The 20,143-nt window shown below is 34.9% G+C and overlaps 1 protein-coding gene across 3 annotated transcripts in view; it reads right to left on the bottom strand.

The window, feature by feature from the left end:
* Window positions 1-20,143, bottom strand: part of PRMT3 (protein arginine methyltransferase 3) — a 135,814-nt gene that overhangs the window by 102,750 nt on the left and 12,921 nt on the right. For all 3 annotated transcript variants that reach the window (XR_004053540.1, XM_010388252.1, XM_030917525.1), the window contains 2 exons: window positions 17,704-17,769; window positions 9,395-9,516 (listed from right to left, as the gene is read on the bottom strand). Coding sequence is in view for 2 of the 3 variants with exons in the window: in XM_010388252.1 (XP_010386554.1) it covers window positions 9,395-9,516; window positions 17,704-17,769 (188 nt within the window). In the remaining variant the exon portion in view is untranslated. The remainder of the gene's footprint in view (window positions 1-9,394; window positions 9,517-17,703; window positions 17,770-20,143) is intronic.

A 20,143-nucleotide genomic window follows, 5' to 3' on the forward strand; every position in this document is an offset into this window, starting at 1 on the left:
TATATTGGTAAATCTGTGAAGAAAGACCTAGTACTCAGTGCACACATCAAAGAGCATGATAGTGGAGGTGGAGCCATTCTTCACAACACAAACCACTGGAGTCAAGAGGTATACAACGTGGGAGTGATAAAGGGACTAAAACATTACTGGGGCAACTAGTAAACTGACCAGTCTCCACCTTTTCCCCTCAGAGATAAAACCTATACCAGTTACTTTTATTAAAATATCTAGTCCTTCATTCATAAATGTCAACAAAAAGCAAGAATTCTTAAACATATGAAGCTGGAGGCAGATTTACACACATCCCACAAGGAATGAACTACCAGGAAGGTATGGGACATAGACCTGGAACCATAACAAAGCTATTCTATGAGCTGCTCCCTCCCAAATGTATCATCTTTATTTACAAATGTGTAGCTGTGGAATTACTAACACTGAGGACATTTATTGTTTGAAATTAGCAACAACTCAGTTCTAATAAAGTGAAAAAAGATAAAAATAGTCATCTGGAATCTATCGGAAACAATGGGGTTGCAGGCTTTGGTGATAATGATTTACCTGGCTTTGAATATATAATGTCCTGAATCTTAAAAACTGATTAATTCATTCATTCATCGAATAAGTACTTACACTGAATGCCTAGGATATGCTGGGTCCCCTTCCTGGTAATTGGGACACATCAATGAATGAAAAAAAGAAAAATTTCTGCCGCACCACGGGGAGCTGATATTTCGGTAAAGTTTACATTTCTACGGATTTCATCTTTGTGACCTAAGGCTTTTGAGAGTGGCAAGAAATATACCAAAATGTTGATAGTGGTCTCTGATAGTAGAATCACATGTAATTTATCCTCTTTCATCTTCCCAATACAAAAATATCTTTTCCCCCCACTTTCTTCCTTTTTATTTAAAGTAGAGGAGAATCAAGTGAGGAAATCAGTCTGGCTGCACTACAGAGAACAGATGAGAGTGGTGGGAGGCAAAGACAAACAACTGGTCCAGTTAAGTGCAGATGCATTAATTCAGGTGAGAGATCTAAGAATGTAAAGTAACGCATGAGAAACATCATGGATAGACGAGAGACACATTTGAGAAACATTAAGGATACTCAACAGGACTCTGTCTCCAACAGGTATGTTGAGTAAAGGGGAAGAAAATGTCAAGTATGAAGGCCAAGTTTACAACTTGGAAAAAATGAGTGAATGTAGCAGATCTGTTTTGTTTTACTCAGTTCTTGCTTAGATCTCTATAGCCATGGCAAAAATTCTTGATCAAACTCTAAGAACAAGAATGCCTAGATCACTCATATGATTGCAGAATAATGATGATACTCCATTTACCTGAAGCAGTAGGTTTAGATGAAGCAAGTTGACGACATGTTTAAAGTAAACATAAAGATTCATCACGCACACTGGTTACCTGGTTTGGGTATATACCATGGCTGGTCACATGGTGGAAACATGCCTACTTGACCCACTAGCTTTAAGAACTACAGTCTCTAAGACTCAAGCAAATTTCCCTAGGTAGAGACATCTCACTTGTGCCTCTGAGGTATGAAGTTGGGGAGTAAATCTCTTGTGTAACTCTTGTGTAAAAAGAGAGAGATACCTTGGAAGTCTGCCTGTGACCTCTTTGCCTGTGGGTATCTTTTTCCTGCTGTTTCTGCCCTATACCCTTTTCTGTAATCTTAGCTGTGAGTACAGCTTTATACTGAATTGTGTGAGTTCTTCCAGTAAATCACTGAACTAGTGGGTGGTCATGGAATGTACCCCATAAAGAGAGAACCACTGGGGTGAATCAGAAATGAAGGGGGCTTCGGGGTATACTAGGAAAGGAAATAAATTTAATTTCCCTGTAAGGTGTCTTGATCACCTTCATGACCTTCACCAGAGTTCTATGGCTTTTGAAGAACAAATTTTTTGAAAAACTATTTTAGCCTCATCAGTGGTTCAAATTTCTCTTTGGCTTTAATTCACATTTCTGTTATTTCTATTAAATTTAGAAACAAAATATGAAGTAGCATCCCTTATTTCAAGAATTTTTGCTGGTGTATTTTGTAATCCTTTTCCAAAATACACACACACACACAGACACACACACACACACCCCACCACCACCACCATCTTTAAAATCATTACCTTAAGATACTTTACTTCTACTCAAAAACCTTAACTAAGCATCTATTATGTGTATCAGACACTTTGTTAGGTGTTAGGGATAAAAAGATGAGGATAAATCTCCTGTCCTCATGTCTAGAGAAGGACACCTACATAAACATGACAATAAATCAAAATATTCTCTGGACTTTCCTTAACGTTTCCTTTCTAACAGTATTCTAGATACAGGCAATATAAAAGATTGCACCTTTAATGTCATACTGAGATTGAGTGTACTGCATTGTGGCCATATGATGGATCAACCTTCTAAAAACTCTTCTGCAGTAACATCTGAAAGTCTGAATAACTGAGCTATTCCCTAGCTGTGTCAATGAGAAACCAAAGGCAGCCAAGACAATGGTAAAAATATTAAACAGAAGCTACCTGTGCTTCCCGAGGGTAATAAACACAGTATACAATTGTCTGGCAACTAAATAGCTTTGCTATCCTTAGGTAAGTTTATGTTGCTGAAATGATCTTTCACTGCAGAGTCCAAAGTATGATAGCAAGAATAAGAAACAATTTCTCATTCTCTTCCACATCTCACTTTAAGACCTATTTGCCCTTACTAACATAACATCTCAGAAAATCTATATTGTTTTATTCACGTCTGCAACCTCAGAAGAGCCAGCCTAATCCTTAAAGCCTAATACACTGTCAGTTTACAATAATAACCAAAATGTATCCTATTCTAAACTCATTTCTTTAGAAATGCTAGATCACCTTTTTAAATAAAAAGGAGATAAAAATTGTTAGTAGTAGTATTTATTATTTTTTTGGTAAAGACAGTTCTTGCTATCTTGCCCAGGTTGGTCTTGAACTCCTGGTCTCAAGGGATCCTCCTACCTCAGCCTACCAAAGTGCTGGGATTACAAGTGTTTAAGCCACCATGCCTAGCCAAAAATTATTTTAAACATAATCCAAGAACTGTTAAGTTGCATGTGTTTGAAAGAATAAAAGACTGTATATTTTAAAAATATCTATCTTTTAGAATTTAAAGTGCCTTTTATAGATGTAGGCTTGTGGAGTTTAACAGAAGATATTCTGCTGTATATAGACTTCTGACAGAGAAAAGGGCCTCAGAAGGGATAAGGACAACTTAGAGCCTGCTAATTTTCACTGACTGATGTTACAGAAAGCTCCAATAAGCAAGAATAGACAAGTATCAGAGAAGTTGAGAACAGAGTTCAAGAGAGGTAAGTGAGTACAGAGTATGACTAAAGTTTGACATTTTATGGTATAAGAGAATAGAGATTGTGAAATAGAAAGAAGACAAAAAAGTGAGTCACATTTTGACAAGATAGCTGCAATAAATGTCCTAAATGAAACATAACCACCCAAACATAAAATATTATTTGAGACATTGATGCCAAGCCAAGCATATGACCACTACTAATAATTAACATGATTATCATTACTGCTAACATTTCGTAAGCAGTTACAGGGCCAGCCATTTTGCAAAGCACCATAATGGATGCAATTCCTATAACAATCTTATGAGACTCTATCAACCTCATTTTATTTTATTTTATTTATTTATTTATTTTTGAGACGAAGTCTTGCTCTGTCGCCCGGGCTAGAGTGCAGTAGCCAGATGTCAGCTCACTGCAAGCTCCGCCTCCCAGGTTTACGCCATTCTCCTGCCTCAGCCTCCAGAGTAGCTGGGACTACAGGCGCCCGCCAACTTGCCCGGCTAGTTTTTTTGTATTTTTAGTAGAGACGGGGTTTCACCGTGTTAGCCAGGATGGTCTCGATCTCCTGACCTCGTGATCCGCCCGTCTCGGCCTCCCAAAGTGCGGGGATTACAGGCTTGACAACCTCATTTTATAAATGAAGAAATCAGGGCTTAAAGGGGTTGTGTAATTTGCCCATTATTATAAAGCTAATTAGTGAAAGAAAAATTAGAACTCAAGTCATGTCTGGATGCTGAGATGAGCATGCTATGTGGTATCCTCAACTGGTTAGAACAATGAGTCAGTAAACTGTGGGGATATTAACAATAACTTTCGTACATATTCTTTTAGAAGTACATTCACAAAGGAATAGAAGGTATTTCACTCCAAATTTTAAAATTTCAAAAGGAAGACAAAGGAGACGCATATGAACACTATAAAAATAACTACCTTTTCACAATATAAAAAAAGCAAAGAACATTTCTGAAGAAACAGTACAATGTTGGTTTATCCAAAACAAAAAGCCCTGCTTTTCAAACTATCTATAGGTTTTTAAGTAAAGCAAACTACTGAATATAACCAATACATACCTTGTAAGTAGTTCCATGGAGATAAGGAATTGCAAACTGGCTATGAGGATAAGCTATGGAGTCAGGTTGCCTGGGAACTAATTCTGACCCCACTATAGAGACACAGTCTCACTATGTTGCCCAGGCTATAGTATGCTGGGTATTCACAGGTGCAATTCTAGCACACTAGTAGCTGCAAACTCCTAGTCTCAAGTGATTCTCCTGACTCAGGCACATGCCACCATGCTCAGCCTCTTAATCTCTATAATAGGTATAATAATCTACATCAAAAGAGATTCAGTTATACCTGCACCAAAGGAGAGTCAATAAACTAAATTAATGTCAGTAATTTTATTATTAAATTGGGGTATCTAAAGATTGAGTGCTAAGTCATTTTCAATAAATGTTCTCATGCACTAACACTCAAATGTATTAGGACACATTTACTGATATAATGTATAAGTTTTACTTCAAAATACTCTAACAAAAACAAAAACAAAACAAAAAGGTGGGAGGGAAATGGATAAAAAAAGATGGTAAAAAAATTGATAAATGTAGACACAGGTGACAGGCACACAGGAATTCATATCATTCTCTCTACTGTCGTGTACAGCTGAAAATTTCAAAAATCCTGTTAAGAAATTCTCAGGAATAACTCTGATACTTCAAAGCAAAGGCGGGGCGGGGGGGCAGTTCAGACTACATAACCGCTCAAGAGTTTTGTGAAGAGATTTTAAAAAATTCATACTTTCGCAAAATGTATCTGGTGAACAAATGCTTGCCTCTGCTCTGATGACCATGACTCTGGTAATGACTGGCAAAAATAATGTCTATAATGAATCTTAAACATGGCCATCTAGCATGAGGTAAGACAAAGCTTTACACAAATATCACTGGATCTTGATAATAACAACTACAGCCTTTGATAGTTTCCATCTGAAAAGAAAACTAGGAATTGAATGACAAGGTATTCAACAAGCAACTAGAGTACAATCCTGGTCATTAGTACTAAAAGCCGTGAGATAATAAGCCTGCTTCTTTAGTCCTTTAAATACATCTACTTGTTCAATTTCCACACTGTACAAAGGGGGAACATATGCAGGAGCTTTACAGATAATTAGGGAAAAAAAAAAGTCTTATGTGGATACCATTTGTTTTGTTAAAAATCCATTACCACAAAGTCACAATACATGGCTGTTCCCTCTGAATCAACTGTGAACCTGTTGTATAATAAAACTTTTCCTCACTAAGCTTCTAGGTATATGCTCTCATGTGCAATGTTTTAAAATTATTTTTAAAAATGTGATTATTTTTTGCAAAAGCTTATTTATAGTAAATATGTGCTCTATGCAAAATGTTCACTTAGCTAAATTGGTACTTTAATTGAATATAAACTTAAGGTTTAGTCATTTTATTACACTCTTCATGCTTGGTAGTAATCTTGGTCACAAATGCTACTTCTCTGAGTGCTAACATTACAGCAAGAAAATAATTATTTGCAGTAGTGAAACTGATTTTGATTTCTTCATTGCACTTTTTATCTATGCTTCCTTCCTATAACTACATCTGACACTCAAGCAAAGATTTTAGATAACACTTTGGAACTAGCAGGAAATCTTACAAAAATGACACTTTACAAGATTGAGAGGATAAACACTGGTAAGCATAAAATATTTGACACAGCAAAGAATAGTTTGACATATTCGCTTCCTACTTCACTACATTAAAATTAGTGTTCGAAATTCAAAAATTTGGTTGACGAAATGATCAAACTCTGTCCAAAAATACACACAGAAAAGACTGAAGACAAGTACTTTGACTCAATGATTAGACAGAGGATCCTTATCCAAATAAGTCACATATCTCTACCTATTCCATCCTGAGAAACTGACAGAGCTCAAATTTTGGGTCTTAAGTATCTTGAACCCTAGTAATTTTAATGAAAAGCTATTACGCTAGATTGCTGGGTTTTAATCTCATTATTATCATATAAAAATCTTGTTAAAATACTTTTAGTTATGTGCTTACAAAGCTGAGTTAACTTTAAGTTAAATATCAAAAACATGTTTGTATCGAATCCTGTAAGTATTGCTAAAGAGACATTCTGTTAGCTCTGGCTTTATAGGTGAAAGACCTAAAGATGAGATGGGAGGAGCAATTTATTATTGTCTTTGAGTACATGGAAAAGCACTCCTTTGTGACTGCAGATGTCACTTGCTGAATCAGGGACATATTTCTTTCACATTTCTGCTTTTGCCCACTGATGTTGAAGACGCTATCTTAACAGAAAAAATACTAATAAATGCAAATTGACACCCATCCTTTGATTAAAAGTAAGTTGGTAGCTTTCCCGGAGACTTTAAAAACAAAGACTTAATCCCAAACCATTCTGGGCTCTGCACTGGTGACAAATATACTTTAGAAGGTCTTCTAACTAATAAAAATATTTAGGATTATGTGGGCAGAAAAAAATTATTCTTAAATCTGGATAGAATTACTGTGAATATCTTTCGATAATATTTTAAAATAGTTTCAAGGTTTTTAATACTGGTATTAAATTAAAAGATTTACACAGACTAGTTTACCATTTATTTTGAAAAATCATAAAATATAATTTTTTTAAGCAATTGTTTTTGCTAGGAGCTCATCAATATATCAGAAACACGCTTAATTCCACTGTCTTGTTCCTCCAAAACTGTAACTCTAGATCAAAATATATCATGAAGTGTTTAGACAACTGCAAAAAAAAAAGGACTGAAAATTAATTTCCCTCTAGCAATAATTTGTCAGAAAACATTTTCCTCATTATTTTAAGTAATTGAATGTTAAATGTATATATCAGAAACATTTAAAATATTTTACTAAGAAGCTTGGACACCGTATACCCTAGCACTAAATATTAATATTATAAATGATGAATTTTAGGTATATTCATTTATAAACATGTTTCTACAAAGACAATGGGAATCAGGACTTCTGTAAAATAAAATGAAACAGTGTATTATAATTCCTTTCCATTTCTTTCATAGAGTTAAGAAATTAAAAGGAGAGCACATCTAGTCCCATGCTATAGGAAAAAAAAACTGACTAATTCATAAATATACTTGAAATTCTAATAGAAAGAGCTGTCATAAGACTAGAAATTCTAGTAGAAATAGCTCATCATAATTTTACTATCAACAATAAAATTTTGAGAATTCTTCTAAAACAATCTCTTCTTTGGGACAGTGTTTCTCATATTTGTTTGGATGGCAATGAATAAGCAATTGAGGGTACTTTCTATGGAACCCCCAAAATGATCATGCTGTACTTAATGGTATCATAAGAACTAGAAAAGGCTTGACTAGATATCTATCGATATATAAGTATGTGCAATTCTATAATTGCAATTGCAACATACATGTGTGTGTGTGTATATATATATTCCAATACAAAAATCACAACCACAAACCATTATCTACGAAAAACCTAACAAGTTCAGGGCAATTTTTCCATTAACACTGATTTGGTATTTGTTAATAATAACCATAGCTAATGCTCCAAATATTTAACATGTGGCGGGCAATAGGCCAAACTGATTTATATGTATATCTTACTTATAACTTATGCATCTCAAAATATTTACTATGTGCTGGGCAACAGGCCAAACTGATTTATATATACGTATTACTTATAACTTATGCATCTTACTTACAACCACAAACGAAACTTGTAAGTTTCGTTTGACAGTGAAACAACTGAGATTTCTAACACGTTAGATGTACTTTAACTCAAGTTCCAAGTACCGGTTAAATGGTAGAGTGAGGACTCCATCCCAAGCTTGATTCAAACTTGTTCTTCTAACCATAACACTATCCTTCTAGTTACAAAATAAAATCTAAACTTTAAATATTTTATATAATCATATTTAAATTTTTTAACTAATCAGAAAAGATCAACATTAATCAAATCTTTAAATTTTTTTTTGGAGAAAGTGTCTTGCTCTGTTACCCAAGCTGAAGTGTGGTGGCACGATCATGGCTCGCTGCAGCCTCCACCTCCCCAGGTCAATCAATCCTCCTGTCTCAGTCTCCCAAGTAGGTGGGATTACAGGCATGCACCACCATGCCTGGCTAATTTTAAAACATATTTTATAGAGGACAGAGTGAACTCCTGGGCTCAAGCAATCCTTTCACCTCAGCCTCCCAAAGTGCTGGGATTACAGACATGAGCCACCATGCCTGGCTAACATTAATCAATCTTAACAGTGGAACAGCAGTGTAAGTTGAAGAATCACTTAAAAGTTGCTATGAGAAGACTCCTATTGATTACGTATTCTGGAAATGACTCCTAAGTTCCAAATGTAAGGTGCTTTTGTTAAGCACATAGGGAAAGAAATTCAGTTGTGTCAGCTGGATTTCAAATAAAGGCCTTCTTACTAGGTCATAAGCCAACTGTAAAATCAACCCAGCTAAATACTCAAAAGACAGAGAGTTTTAGAGAATAAAAGTTTTAGGGGCTAATAAACTAAATCCACTCTGCCTTGTTTTTAGCAACTTTGGAATTTACTTAATTTGAAGGAGGTACATGGACTAGTGTTGTCACAAAAGAAAAAGACAAATAACTCTTAGTCTTTAGTATAATTGATATTTGCTAAAGAAAATACTACTAACATATAATAAATATATTAGTAAGTAGGGAGTCCTGTCAGTATTACCCTAAGTATCAAGTTTTTAATTTTACATTATTAGAATTAGCATATTTATAGCCATAGTCAGAAAGCCAGAGAACTATATAAAAATAATCCTCATCAATATGAACTGTGAAAAGATTATTCAGCACCATAGTTCAAATGTGTCTAGCTCAATTCAACTTAAAATCTTATTATTCTGGAGTGAATTTTTACTGAAAGACAAATGTCATTAGTCTGCCTTAGATAGCTACTAAAGACAAGAAAATCTGTTAAATAATCATTAAATTTTAAAATAAACTTAAATGAAGGCTTAAAATATATGTACCTTATAATATCCATTGCCTGGTAAAGTATTTCGGATTGATCAACTCCAAGAACCTTCTTCGCCCCAGCTTTAGCAGCAAACATAGAGAGAATTCCAGTTCCACACCCAACATCCAAAACTACCTGGGGTAATTAAAAAAAAAAAAAAGAGATGTTACCAAAAAGGTCTCTATATTAAATTCTATTCATATATTACGATCTTTCTGGCTAGGAAAAGATCACAATATAAACTTTAAACTGGCTAGGTGCGGTGGCTCACGCCTGTCATCCCAGCACTTTGGGAGGCCGAGGCGGGCAGATAACCTCAGGTCAGGAGTTTGAGACAAAATTAGCTGGGCATGGTGGCGCATGCCTGTAATCCCAGCTACTCGGAAGGCTGAGGCAGGAGAATCTCTTGAACCTGGGAGGTGGAGGTTGCGGTGAGCCAAGATCACGCCATTGCACTCCAGCCTGGGCAACAAGAGAGAAACTCCATCTCAAAAAAAAAAAAAAAAAAAAAATTAAACTAAGCAAATACGGTAATTTCTATTTGGGAAAACTGAAGATATCATTACTATGAGTTGTTTTAAATTAATAACAGTATAGTTGGTTATAGTCTATTGTAATCAGACCCAACAATGCTTAATTTAAGAGATTTTATATAAAAAAAACTACAGATTTAAGAGAGAATTATTGTTTTCAATTTCCCTATTGTATGTGTATTCTATTTTAGGCTCAGTAATTCTACATTTTAACAGAAATAAATTTCTTCAAGTTTGAGTGGCAGGAATTAATTTAAGCAGGATGGCTTGACCCAATACAATTTGAAAAGGGTTATAAAGTAATCAAGGATACGGAATATCACTACATCCTTCCCACTCCCAAAATCAAATATTCAGCCCATTTTAACAAGAAAGTGCAATGAAAACAAGTTAGCTGTCAAAATTCAGTAACTTGAGAGTTTAAGTTGCAAACTTAATTCTTGGTGAAAGAAAAATATTTATTAGAACCAAAAGTTTTAAGATGCTATTGGGGGTAAGTGGGGAGCAATTATTTAAATCAAGAATTTAATATGGTTTTCCCTGGAATATAATGAAGCCTGCTTAGTTCATAGTAAAAACAAAAACAAGTCACCAAGGAAACACATTTAGCAAAATCCTTCTAGGTACACTACTCTGTGAAATTACTGAAAACTAGTGCTTTAAATCTTTCACTATCAATGGCCTAAAAAATCATATATATTTGTCCCAAAATAGGAAATTATTTCAGTGCCCTCATACTGTAAGTATTCACTAAGCATTACTATATACCAGGAATTGATTTCAGTGATGGAGTTACAGCAACAAACAAGACCAAATCCCTGTCTTAACGGCACATACAATCTTGTGAGAGAGACAAAGAATATAAAATAAGGTCAAGTAGTAAGAAAAATCAAGTAGAGTAGAGGTTAGAGCAGGGGAGAGAAGATATACTCTTTTACCATTCTAGTTAGGTCTGAGAATACCTCTCTGATACATGTGAGCAGAGAACTGAATAAAGGAGGGTGTCATGCAAAGATCTAGGAGAAGAGCATTTTAGTCAGGAGGATATTAAATGCAAGACACAACATTCCAGGCAAAGCCAAGATGGCCAGTGTGGCTGAACTGGGTTCAGAAAGAGGTCACTTGGAGGTGAAGGAAGGGGTCAGATCACAGAGTGCCTTGGATTTTCCTCTGAGTAATGAGAAACTACGCTAAGAAAAATAAAACTAGAGTTAAGAATCGATGATACTGTACACCAATTTTTTTTCTCACTAGGCAACAGAATTATGGTTTAACTATCAGGTATATTTCCTATGCTTTAAAAAAATTTTTATGCATATTACAATTCAATACATGTTTTTCCTTCTTTTACACAAATGATAGCATATTATACCCACTGTGTTACATATATATTTTTTTAACAATATAATTTAGAGATCTCTCCATATCAATTTCTAGAGCTCCTTTCTTTTATGTAGCTGTACAGGATTCCACACTATGGCTGTATCAAAATCCAGTTCTCTGATGAACATTTTAGGTGTTCCCGAAATCTTACTAGGGCAATAAATGCTGAAAATAACCTTATATCGAAGCCCATTCCCATGAATTAGTAAATCTAAAGAATATATTCCTAGAAGTGAAAACACTGTGTCAAAGAGTACATATTTGTAATTCTGCTAGACGTAACCAAATTGATCTCACAGGGCAATCCTGCTAATGAAGACTCCAAAGAGCAATGTATTAGTACCAATTTCCTCACAGGTGAGACTAGCCTATGGACACATAATCAAACTTTTGGATGTCTACCCATCTGGCAATCACAAAATAATGATATGTTGATCTAGTTTTAATATGCATTTCTCTTAGGAGATTTAGCATCATTCCATGTATTGTAGAGCCGTCTGTAATTTTATGTGAACTACTGATTTACATCCTCTCTCCATTTTTCCCACTCAGTTGCTAGTCCTTTTCTTATCAATCTGTCTTAGCAGATAAGAGTTCTTTGTAAATTAAGATTAGCCCTCTGTAATATGACATGCTATGTTTTCTCACAGCATGTATTTTTGTCTTTTGATTCTACTTACAGTGATTTTTGCTACACAGGAATTCTTAACCTACAATTAAACTTATTAATCTTTTCTATAATATCTCCAGGACTTTCATCATAATTAGATAAGCCTTCCCCAGTCTTCCCATTTCATTGCATTTCATCTTCACCCATTTCCTTCTAGTACATTCACAGTTTCATTAACACAGTTTGTTTTTAAACCATGGTACACACTATGAGGCATGGTTCCAATGTTTTGTTCAAATGGTTGGCCACTTGTCACAATATCAGTTATTAAACAAGGTTTCCCCCACTGACTTGGTATGTGACCTTTAACAGTCATTTAAATATTTGTGTATATTTGCATTTAGAAGTGAATTTTAAATCTGTTCTGTTAATCTATATATTCATGTGCCAGGAATTATTTTAGTTACTGAAGCTTTATAAAATGATTTAATGTCAAGTAAGTCTGGTCCACACTCACTGCAAATATTTTTCCACAAAGTTTCTGGAAAACTTTTTATATTTATTTTTCCATATAAACAAGATAATTGGTTTGTCTAGGTTTAAAAGTGTTAGCATTTTTATGAGAACTGAGCTAAAATTTAGGGAAAACAATTTTGAGTTTTCCTATTTAAGAACCTGGTATGACTTTCAATTTGTTTAAATTGTCTGTTAGGTACTTTAGCTGTTCTTTTAAAAATCTTTTTTTATGTAAGTCCTGCATATATTTCTAGTTGTTTACTTCTGTGCATTTTATCTTCTGTACTACTATTATAAGTAGAGTTTTCCTTCCATTATATCTTTATTTTTTTCATTTTTGAGACAGAGTCTCACTCTGTTGCCCAGGCTGGAGTGCAGTGGCACAATCTCAGCTCAATGCAACCTCCACCTCGCGGGTTTAAGTGATTCTCCTGCCTCAGCCTCCCAAGTAGCTGGGATTACAGGCGTCCTCCACCACATCTGGCTAATTTTTATATTTTTAGTAGAAACGGGGTTTCACCATGTTGGCCAGGCTGGTCTCAAACTCCTGCCCTCAAGTGATCCACCCACCTTGGCCTCCCAAAGTGCTGGGATTACAGGCGGGAGCCACCATGACTGGCTGTTTCCATTATATATTGAAAATATAATTTATTAGTATTGACTCCAGAAGAGAGATAATCTAAACAGCCTGATATCCACTGAAGAAATAAAGTTGTTGAAAGGTTACTACTTTGTGCTTCCTATCCTACATCCAGATGGCTTCAGTGGGAATTTGACTGTTCTTGAACACATGGCCTGTCTGGGTGAGTATACATTTTAACATAATTACTTTTATAAACATTAAGAATTTTATTTTAACATGCAATCGATACATATCACTGCAAACAAAAAGAATTTTTTTAAAAGTTCCAAATAAAATGTATTAACCAAAATAGCAAGAAAACAGTATACTATATAGTATATATGTATCTAGTACAGTTACAGTACCTCAACTTGAAATATTGTATGGCAAAAATGAAAATATATACAATAGAACCATGTGTAATAAGTTTCCGGAAACTCTCATTAAAATAAAACATCTACAAAACTAAAAAATTAAACATAAAAGATTAGTGTGGAATTTAGAAGTTTGTTAAAAGTGCTTTGGTGACAGTGTCTGGGAAGATCAACGCTTCCTTGCTGTGTACCAAAGACAAGCTGGCAGCACAACTGGTGACACCATACATGGTATATACTCTATATGACCTAGAGGGTCCAGTGCTAAAAAATTACCTTATAATTATACTCCCATATATATATAAATATTTTTAATAGTTTATATGAAGCAGTTTCTAATATAAAAACTGAAACAACTTATGGACATTCTTACATTGGATATATGAACCATTAAAAGAATATTAATGAAAAGATGCTCAAAATCACTAATCATTAGAAAAATGCAAATCAAAACAAATATCACTTCACACCAACGAGGACAGCTATTATCAAAAAACTAGAAAACAACAAGTACTGCTAAGGATATGGAGAAATTGGAACCCTTGTGCACTGCTGGTGGGAATACAAAATGGTACACCCACTGTGAAAAACAGCACGGTGCTTCCTCAAGGAATTAAAAATGGAATTACTATGTGACCCAGGAACTTCATTCCTGGGTATATACCCAAAATAATTAAAAGCAGGGCCTCTAAGAGATACCTGTATACCTATGTTAATAGCAGCAATATTCACAATAGCTTTAATATAGAAGTAACCCAAATATCTGGACAGATGAATGAATGAATAAGCAAAATGTACATACATACAATGGATTATTGAGTCTTAAAAATGAAAAAAATTCTGACATTTGCTACAACAAGGTCAAAACTTGAGGACATTATGCTAAGTGCAATAAGCCCGTTACAAAAGGAAATACAGTCAGCCCTTTGTATCCCTGGATTCCCCAACCAGGGAGTCAAGCAACTGCTAATCGAAAACATTCTGGAAAAAAAAAATTGCATCTGTACTGAACATGAAGTCTTCTTTCTCTTGTCATTGTTGCCTAAACAATACAATATAACAACTATTTATATAGCACTTACATTGTATTAGGTATTGCAAGTAATCTGGAGACGATTTAAAGTATACAGGAAGATGTGCATGGGTTATATGCAAACACTACACCATTTTATATCAGGTAAATGAGCATTTGTGGATGCTGGTATTAAGAGTGTCCTGGAACCAACCCCTCACAGATACTGAGGGAATGACTGTACTGTAAGATTCCACATATATGATGTATATAAGTAGTCAAAATCATAGAGACAGAAAGTAGAATAGCGACTGCCAAGGGCTGGGAAGAAGGGAGAACGGGGAATTAACGGTTTAATGAGAATGGTTTCAGTTTTACAAGATGAAGAGTTCTGGAGATGGAAGTGGTGATGGCTGCATGACATTATAAATGTATTTAATACCACTGATCTATACACTTAGGGATAGCTAAGATGGCAAATTTCATATCATGTTTATTTTACCAAAAGAAAAAACATGGGGGTAAAAAGATAGTAAGGAATTTCTCCAAGAAAAGCTGCTGAGTGAAGAAAGTATAGAAGGATATGTTTAGTATACTCCAATTAGAGTATGTGTTTTTTTGTAAGACTATCCATATACACATTCAGATGCAATGTATATACAAATGCATATATGCGTATGTGTATGAAATCCTTATTTAATCCTCATTCTACAAATGACAAATGTGAGCTTCAGAGTGGCAAAGAAACAGGTCAAAGGTCACACAGCTAGTAAATTGTAGGGTCTGCATTCAAACACAGGTTAACCTGCTTCTAAAGTCTGTATTTTTAATTGTATGTTAGTTATTTATTACACTAGCTTAGAATTAGGTGATCAGGCAGATAAGCTAAAATTTGATAGAATCAAAGAGGTAGAAATAAAATGAACATTATTTTATAAAATGATGAGGAAATTTGATTCATTTTTTTTCTTAAAAAACTGAATGAATTGTAACTGTAGATAACAACCAGAAGCATAAAGAAGGCACCTAACTGGGAATTTCTTCAATAAACTACAAACAGAAATTAATTATGAGTGGGTGACAACACAATTAAATACCACCCAAAGTTAAATTAATCTGAGAAACCATATGGTCTCCACAAGAGCTTTGTGAATTGGAACAATATTAAAAAAGAAGGAAAAAAAGGAGGCTGGGAAGGGATGGAGAGAGAAGGGAAGGAAAAAAATTTTAATAACAATATTTAATATCTTGATGATTAATCTTATGATTACTAATACTTGAGCCTTTTCAGTATTTACTTACCTATTATAAGACAACTCCATTCAGAAGCATACTGAAGGAACATTCTAATTTACTCTCTTAACAAGCTCCTCTGGTATTCCTATCATCAAGTATTAAGAGAAGATGGCTCAAAGAAAGACAATGATGATGCTTTCACCGTAACAAAACCCACAGAATTTATCAGAAGGAATTTTTACAATCACCTTACAGGTTAGGCCCAAAGAGATTCACCACTTGCCCAAAATTATATAACTGGTTCCAGACTAGCCAGGATTAGTGATTCTCATGTTTACATATTAAGGAAAAAATAAAATAAAAATCTGGGCATAATCTAACTAGAAATATAAAGCAACGTCGTTAACAGTAACATAATCTGCTTCATTGGAAACAAAGTGGTTTTTAGACAAACATTAAATAAACTTTCCAGCACTTGTTTTGCAAATACAAAAACTATGAAGGGCCGGGTGCAGTGGCTCACGCCTGTAATCCCAGCACTTTGGGAGGCTGAGGCAGGCGGATCACAAGGTCAAGAGATCAAGACCATCCTAACCAACATGGTGAAACCCCATCTCTATTAAAAATACAAAAATTAGCTGGGAGTGGTGTCGTGTGCCTGTAGTGCCAGCTACTGGGGAGGCTGACGCAGGAGAATCGCTTGAACCCGGGAGGCAGAGGTTGCAGTGAGCCAAAATCGCACCACCGCACTCCAGCCTGGGTGACAGAGTAAGAATCCGTCCCCCCCAAAAAAAAACACCATGAAAAGTCTCCACTATAGTAACATATAAAAAGCATACAAAAAACTTAAATATAAAAAACTGATCAACCATAATTTTTAAATGAAATCATTTATTTATCTCTGGTGGGAATCAGCACAAACAAACAATTATAACTTTTCATGAGGTGCAATGCTTTGTCCAAAGAGATCAGAGCACCATATAAATTCTGTCCAATTCAGCCAACTCACAAGTGAAACACTGCTCTTAAAAAAGAGGTATGGAAAATGAAAAGTTAATCCAGATTATATTCCAAACAAAAATCAGGAAAAAGGATTTTTAAAACATAAAGGTTGTTACTGCTGCCATATCATGTAAAGCTCATGAAATAATCTTAGAGAGATGAAAGCCGAATTATAAGAACCTGATACATTATCAACATACATGTTCTCAAAGTAAAAAGAGTGGGAAAAAATTCCCAAGGAAAGGTATGTAAACGGCAAAGATCATAATATTCCTGATTAAATTAGGGGATTAATTTCCCATCAGTAAGAACAAACAGAAAATCTGAACTTTTAAGTAACCATCCCAATGTAGAAAGGGAGGAAAAGGCAGAGTGGAAAAGAGAGAGGGAAAATAAAGAAAAAATGAAAAAACAAAATGTGTAAGGAAGAAAAGCCAAAAAACACAAATTTCAAACACACAGGCATATGCACACGCAGAGTATAAGATCATTTTTTAAATAACTTAAGCCAATATTAAAACTAATTGTAAAATACAAAGTATCTCTTAATGGGGTAAAGTATTAAAAGAAAGCATATAAAATAAATACTACATTACAATAGTGAACCCTAATTCTTAATGTTCTTAAACTCATTAATTTTCCATTACTGAACACAAACTAGAGTAATAATTAAAAGTGTGCTATGACATGGGGCTTATCTGATACATTTAAAATTCATAGGAATAACTATAAACAAAAAATATGGTTTAAGCAAAATTATCTGAATAAGCAAAATTTAACTAAGCTATGTCATTATAACTAAGCTATGTCATAATTAATAACTTACAATTTTTAAAAAGAGCATATTGAATGACAGCAGCAATCAGCATTTCTGTTATCAGTACTCTGCACCACAGAGCAGCATCATAAAAGTCTTCCGTGAAATAAAGACAGAAGGTGTTAAATCAATTGCTATCACAATGATGACCCACGAGAGGATTTCTACTGCCCAAGAACAACATGAAATGTATAATTCTATAACCTATGCTACTTACCTTGTCTTTGAAGATATGTGGATTCTGGTATATGAAATCTCGGTAGCTTTCTGTTCGTATTTTGTCCTAGGGTGGAGAGACGAAAAAGCTGTGTTTATAGGACAGTCTAAACAAATAAATTTTTTAAGGGTGATATTTGCCATTTTATCACACATTGCTAGTTTCCATAGCAGCTTTTATACCTGGGATGCCAAGCTTTTTTTTTTCCTAAGAAAACAAAAAAGAATAGAAATAGCAACAACACACAAAGAAAATATTTTACGAAGACTGAAACTCAAATAAGACCCAAGTTCTTAAAAATGTGTACATTTTTCTCTTTACATGCATTATCACCATAAGACTTAGAGTGATAATTGAAGCTAATAAAAGATGAATATGTTTTCTCCTTTCCACAGGGCCTGGAAACTACAGCCTGATTCTCTGCACTACAGCTATATTAAAATAAGGGAGAAGCCAAGTGCAGTGGCTCATGCCTGAAATACTCACTTGAAGCTAGGAGTCTGAGACCAGGCTGGGCAACAAAGTAAGACCCTGTCTCCAAAAAAAATAGAAATAAAAGTAAGGGGCTGGGTTCGGAGGCTCACACCTGTAATCCCAGCACTTTGGGAGGCTGAGGCGGGCAGATCACCTGAGGCCGGGAGTTTGAGACCAGTCTGACCAACACGGAGTAACCCTGTCTCTACCAAAAATACAAAATTTATCACTTGAACCGGGAGGCGGAGGTTGCGGTGAGCTGAGATCGCACCATTGCACTTCCAGCCTGGGCCACAAGAGCAAAAATTCCATCTCAAAAACAAAAACAAAAGAAGAAAGGAGATAAAAATAAATAAATGCAAACGTTGCAGCTACATACGAAAAATTACACTAAACTGGTTATGTTTTTCAAAGAAAGTCATTGATCAGCACCTATCTGATTTACATTCCTGTTTTGCTTGTAAAAATTTCTGTAGTAGCAAATGATGTTTAAAAGCCTGTAAGCCTAAAAGTAAATCATTTGAGCCCTGCAGCCCACATTATAAGGCTCCTACACTCTGGAGTCTCATATAACCTTGTGACCAAGGCAAGCACGTAACTCTAACATTTATGCTGGTTCATGAATAGAGTTGATTCCCTAGGTTGAAACACATAGTGACTGCAAATTAAGCAGTTAGGGGCTCTGCTGTCAAGTTAGTACAATATGACTGTGATAAAAATAAGTATCACGGAATGGGAATTCTAGTTTTAAGTTTCACATCAGGGTGAAAAGAAAATATTACACCAATTGCTACAATATCAAAATTTTATACAAATCATACCCCCAAAACATTTTTATGCCAATTGAGACTTTTTTTAAAGCATAAAAGGAGATCTTAAAGGGCAAGTTGTTTTACTTAAGTACTAGACCTAAAAAGGGAATTGTCCACAATTAATTCCATGTTTTCTGATTACTTCTCACTGCTTTACAAAAAAAATTTTAAAATTAGGCTTATTAAATCTTCTCCTGAAGTTATTTTAAGAATTACTAAGATAAATAAATGTATATATAAACTAATTATCTAATTTTAAAACTTTTTTCAAAGCATACCATTTCATACATTTTTACAAATTTTATATTCCTCTGATACTATAGCCAGTGATTTTTGCAGAAACAACAAAACTTACACAGGGTGAACATCAGTCAGGAATGCAGTCAGAAAGCTCTCACTAATCATACTGCCTCACCACTACCTCCACTTAATCAATAGAATTCCAACTGCTGTCCTAACGCCATGCACTGCTACTCAACTAAATTACAGTCTTTCATTCTGGCTCTTTCAATATATTCATTTGTTTTTGTTTGTATGCTCATGCTGGTGTAATGAAATCCAAAGTATACAAAACATAGTGCCCTGTATATAGCAGAGCTTCAATTTAGTCACTGAATGTTTGAAAAAAAAAATCCAATAAATAAGAAAATGTAAGCAAACAAAAGAGTAGCCTTTATAACCATTTCTTTTTTTTTTTTTTTTTTTTTTTTTTGAGACGGAGTCTCGCTCTGTCGCCCGGGCTGGAGTGCAGTGGCCGGATCTCAGCTCACTGCAAGCTCCGCCTCCCGGGTTTACGCCATTCTCCTGCCTCAGCCTCCGAGTAGCTGGGACTACAGGCGCCCGCCACCTCGCCCGGCTAGATTTTTGTATTTTTTAGTAGAGACGGGGTTTCACCGTGTTAGCCAGGATGGTCTCGATCTCCTGACCTCGTGATCCGCCCGTCTCGGCCTCCCAAAGTGCTGGGATTACAGGCTTGAGCCACCGCGCCCGGCCTATAACCATTTCTAAAAATGTATTCTAACAAAGGCTAACATGTCAATACAAAACAATAAACAGAAATTTAAAAAAATTTTTATATCAACCTTGAAACTAAGAAAAATAAAATAACAAAATTACTGCTCCAATACTTTGGAGCAAGATAATATTTTAAGACT

The sequence above is a fragment of the Rhinopithecus roxellana genome, chromosome 15 (genome assembly GCF_007565055.1).
Source record: "Rhinopithecus roxellana isolate Shanxi Qingling chromosome 15, ASM756505v1, whole genome shotgun sequence".
Classification (NCBI taxonomy): Eukaryota; Metazoa; Chordata; class Mammalia; order Primates; family Cercopithecidae; genus Rhinopithecus; species Rhinopithecus roxellana.